At 49.3% G+C, this 4,221-nt stretch overlaps 1 protein-coding gene across 1 annotated transcript in view; it reads right to left on the reverse strand.

The window, feature by feature from the left end:
• Positions 1 to 2,635: 2,635 nt before the first annotated feature.
• The window catches only part of ASB1 (ankyrin repeat and SOCS box containing 1), a gene marked incomplete at its 5' end in the record, with an annotated part of 9,360 nt that continues 7,774 nt past the window's right edge, over positions 2,636 to 4,221 (reverse strand). The window contains 1 exon segment of the mRNA XM_010154667.1: positions 2,636 to 2,857. Within this exon segment, the coding sequence (XP_010152969.1) occupies positions 2,724 to 2,857 (134 nt within the window).

Genomic DNA, 4,221 nt, shown 5'->3' on the forward strand with positions numbered 1-4,221 from the left:
ACATCTATAAAGCAAGCGCACACAACTCTCAGGCAACATGCTCATGGGCTGCCCTGGCCTCCAGCAATGGTGAAAACCTAAACCATCTGCAAGCCTGAAAAGGAAACAGTGCAAAACTGCTGCCTTCTCACCTTGAAAGCATGCCTACAGCTACATATCCCTACCATTATATCTCACCTGAGGAGGGTTTCAAAAGTATCCTTTGCTGCAGTATCTGAGCACTGAGTCTCACCACCACACTTTAACCTGTTCTCAGTAGTGCAAATTTTGTCACCTTATCCTAAAATCTGAGCAGAGCGATGCAAGGGGCCAGCTGGACCGTCCAAGCTTGGCCATGGAACTGAAAGAACATGAAACAATCAGGGACTGTGTTTTTCCTGCCCTTCCTCCTTCTCTAAAAGCATCTTGGAAAGGCAAATGTTCTTCAGCAGATAATAAAACATACAAGCAAGTCCATCGTTGTTTATCGAACTCCACCCTAAAACACATCCCTCAGTGCGAGGACCAGAAACTGAACCGTGATTCTGCATTCATTTATGCCTCTGGAAAAAGAACATTTTGTAACTAGCATCAAGATCTATGGGGCAAGATCGTGAGGCAAGTCCCTGGGGCAGCCTTGAGGATCCGCTCCTCTAGAGGCAGGATTACCAGGGCTGTCAGCCAAAGGCATTCGAAACTGAAATGCAGGGTAGCTTAAGCAACCCCACTTCCCTGTTACTGCAGGGTCAAGGAGAAGTGCAACCAGAGCTAGATCCCATTCCTAAGGGAGTCTGGCTCACTGTCCCTGCCATCCCACACTTGGCTCTCACAACAGGTCCCTAGGCACTAATACCACACAATAAATAAATCCTCAACATCTGTAGGATCGTGTCTGGAAAAATACCCTTGCCAACTGCACGAGCATGGGAAGAACATCTGGCAAAGAAAAATTATCCAAAAAACCCAACTTGTAACACAGGGACTAGAAAGAACTTGAATCAAGAAAGTAAAAGCACGTACCAATTATCACCTTTTACCCAAGATCCTGAAGGACCATCATCTCCGTCCTCCTAAAGTTCCTGTTTTCACAATGTTTGCTATACAATGACTATGTCACTGCCTTTAAGGAGCTTCCTGACCCTGAGATCCCGACGGAAGGCTGTCGACTCACTGCAGAACGACACTCTTCTGTGAGCTTGTGACATGACGGTAAACAGGCACTGGAAACCAGAGGAGCCCAGGCTGCTGGGTGCAACACTGCATTCAGAAGCACCTTAACGCTTCAAGAAAAGACAAAACATCCTTTCTTCTCCCTATTCTACCAGGCTGGCAGAAGCAGCATGCAAACAAAAAGACCTGCTAGGTGGATCTGGGAGGGTTTTCTCCGGTCACAGTGCCACCATGGGATATGGAGTAAAAGGTAGGTAAGAACTCCTATGTGCTGTGCTTTGTCCGCTACTTTATTGGGCCTCAGTAACACCAGAATCGCTGCAATGTTGCAAGCAGGCAGCCCAGAGATCGTTCTGGTGTCTTTTGCTTCATAATCACACAGAAACATTCACAGGCATTGCACCAACTACCGTCCAGCACAGCAACATAACCGTTTAATTTAGCCACCCCTCCACTGTTGCTCCTGGTCGCTCTCAAATATTCAAACCCATTTTACAGTGAACAGAAGATTAATTCAGCCACTGCTTTTTCAAAAAGTACCCTAGAAATCTTCCAGGTTCACATGCTGGCTTCATCTGAGTATCACAGTCCTTGTCCTGCCATACGGTTCAGTGGCAACTGAACCATATGGATCACAGCTCCACACTAGGTTATGGAGCTATCAGTTTCCAGAGGTGAAACTCTCTTTTCCTCTTCTCTCCATGTTTTCTCACTCATGCTATGGCAGCGGGCACGAGACTTGATCCAGTCTCAGGCAGGAGGACCAGCCAGCCCCTGCCTTGCCCATCACAGTGCTGGAGGGAGAGCCAGGCTGCCACAGCAGATCTGGTGCTCTGTAGGAACGACTCAGACAGGATAGGATTACATATTCTGCTACTCTCCCGTCTGTGCGGCGGGGCCTCTACATGACAAAAGCCAAGCCAGCAGCTACCTTGCAGCACGTAGAGACACGGATACAGTTTTCCAAGTAACGCAGAGCACTGGACAGGAAACTTGATGCATTTCACACCAGAGGGGACAGAAGAAAATACACCCACTTTTACAGCAGCAATCACAAACTCCATAGGGAAGAGAAAGGCCAGGTACGGACAGCAGAAAGAGAACAGTGCTGTTGTAAAACCCTTACCAAAACAAGGAAAGACTCCCCTGTAGGCTATAGGGAGAGGGAAGGCTTAAGCACGGCCACTTCCCCCACAGAGAAGTGCTGCTGAGACCCGAGGTGTGTGTAACACAGAGCAGGAACAGAGGTAGAGTCAGAACAAACAGACGTATGCTAACAGCTATAGGATATATTGTATTTGCTCATGTAACAGCCACACGCTTATCGGCCTCATCGCCCGACCGGTTGCGAACAAGAGATCACCAGGTAGGTAACTGGTAGCTGAAGAACAGACACACAAAATCACCGCACCCTAAATTTGGAGGGGAAAAAAAAGTCACAGGAGCAGGGATATTACGTGCACTCCATGAGCAATACTGTATTTCACTGGGGGGAAGGGTTAGGATTGGCACCTGGCTTTATCAGCGCACTCATTTACCAAATCAAACTGTCCCGGAAAGCAGCCAGTTGCCCTTTAACTGTGTTCGTGAAGTAAAAATTGTTTAATGGGGTCTGGGATTGGAAGGATATGGATCAGATCCAGACGAGATTTGCCAAGTATTCTTCGTACAGCTATGCGGCAGAGAGACAAGAGGCTCCGGGTGCGGCCTGCAATGAAGAAAGCAGAGAAGAACTACTGAGGGACAGAGAGGAAGAGAGGGATAACAGCGTGTAAATTGTGCTGAGCTCTGGCTGACAGCTGAGGAGCCGCTCACCCCTTCCAAACGCCGAGGCCACATCCTGCACAGCGACACGAAGGCAGCGCAGGAGAGCCGAGCACGCACAAATCCTCCCTGTGAGGAGGCCAAACCTAAATTTAACCAAAAGGCCAGAGACTTGGAGCAACGACAGCTGCCACACAGGCAGTTTGGAAGGGCAAGCCGGAGACTGCGTGGGGTTGTGACCATGGAGCCAGTGCCTGCATGAAAGGGTTCAAGAGATCACTGCCAAATCCAACCCAGCGAAGGCTGTGAGAGGCTTTATACTATTCAGGTCATTTTAAAATTAGATGGACTTTATTTCTGCTTTAAATTGCCCCAAAATCAATGGCATTGATGGCCAGCTCAGGCCTTAACTTGCTTTTGAGGGTTTCTTTTTATTTCATGGAGAGCTCTTTCAAAACAGGGACAAGAGCATGGTGGTGTCCATGCTGATTCAGGAACTGGACCTCCAGAGGCACCACTCCATTATCCTGCACGGCCTACCTGAGGAGTCCCATTTGCCTCCTAAACCCAGGCTTAATGGCAACCACCTGCTCCAGCTTATGTGCACCCCTTCCCAGCAAAAGTCCAGACAGGTTTAAAAACCAGGCACGTGCAAAGCTGAATAACTTGGGGGTGGGGGCTGGGGGGCTGTAACCCACCGCCTGAATCCCTTTGAAATTTCTCTGGAGTTGGAGAGGGAAACCCCACTTCCGACCCTGATGCAAAGCCCTGGCCTTCACCAGCAGAGCCTGGTGGTTTTACGAGGTGCTGCCCTTGCTGGAACAAGGGTGCACGCCGTATTGATGTTGCTTTTTGTGAGAAAGAAATAGCATGTAGATTTAGGTATGTTCAGGTCTGAGGCTCTGGTTTACTTCTTTTGTAACTCATTTGCTTCCCAGAGGATGATATATGCAAAAAGCCAGCTTTTTCTGACACGAGCCCACTGCCTAAACCTTGCCTCAGGCTGCTGAGGACATGGCTAAGCCATGTAAAAGAGCTGGGAGAAAGATAAAAAAGGGGAAATTACAGGGGGCTGCTGAGGCATCACTGGTAGCTGAGGGATTCAAGAGGGAAAACACCTAGGGAATGTATAAAGTGCAACAGGAGGCAAACAGGGAGTCTGGCTGGAGGCTTATGGTGAAGCCATCGGGGTGAGTCAGCAGCACTGACAGAGCTGGAGGCAGGCAGCAGCTCCGCAACACTGAGGATCTGTGCCAGGGAGCCGCAGGGGCCAGCCCCACCGTCCTCTCCTGCACGATACACGCCCCG

The sequence above is a fragment of the Eurypyga helias genome, unplaced genomic scaffold (genome assembly GCF_000690775.1).
Source record: "Eurypyga helias isolate BGI_N326 unplaced genomic scaffold, ASM69077v1 scaffold767, whole genome shotgun sequence".
Taxonomy (NCBI): domain Eukaryota; kingdom Metazoa; phylum Chordata; class Aves; order Eurypygiformes; family Eurypygidae; genus Eurypyga; species Eurypyga helias.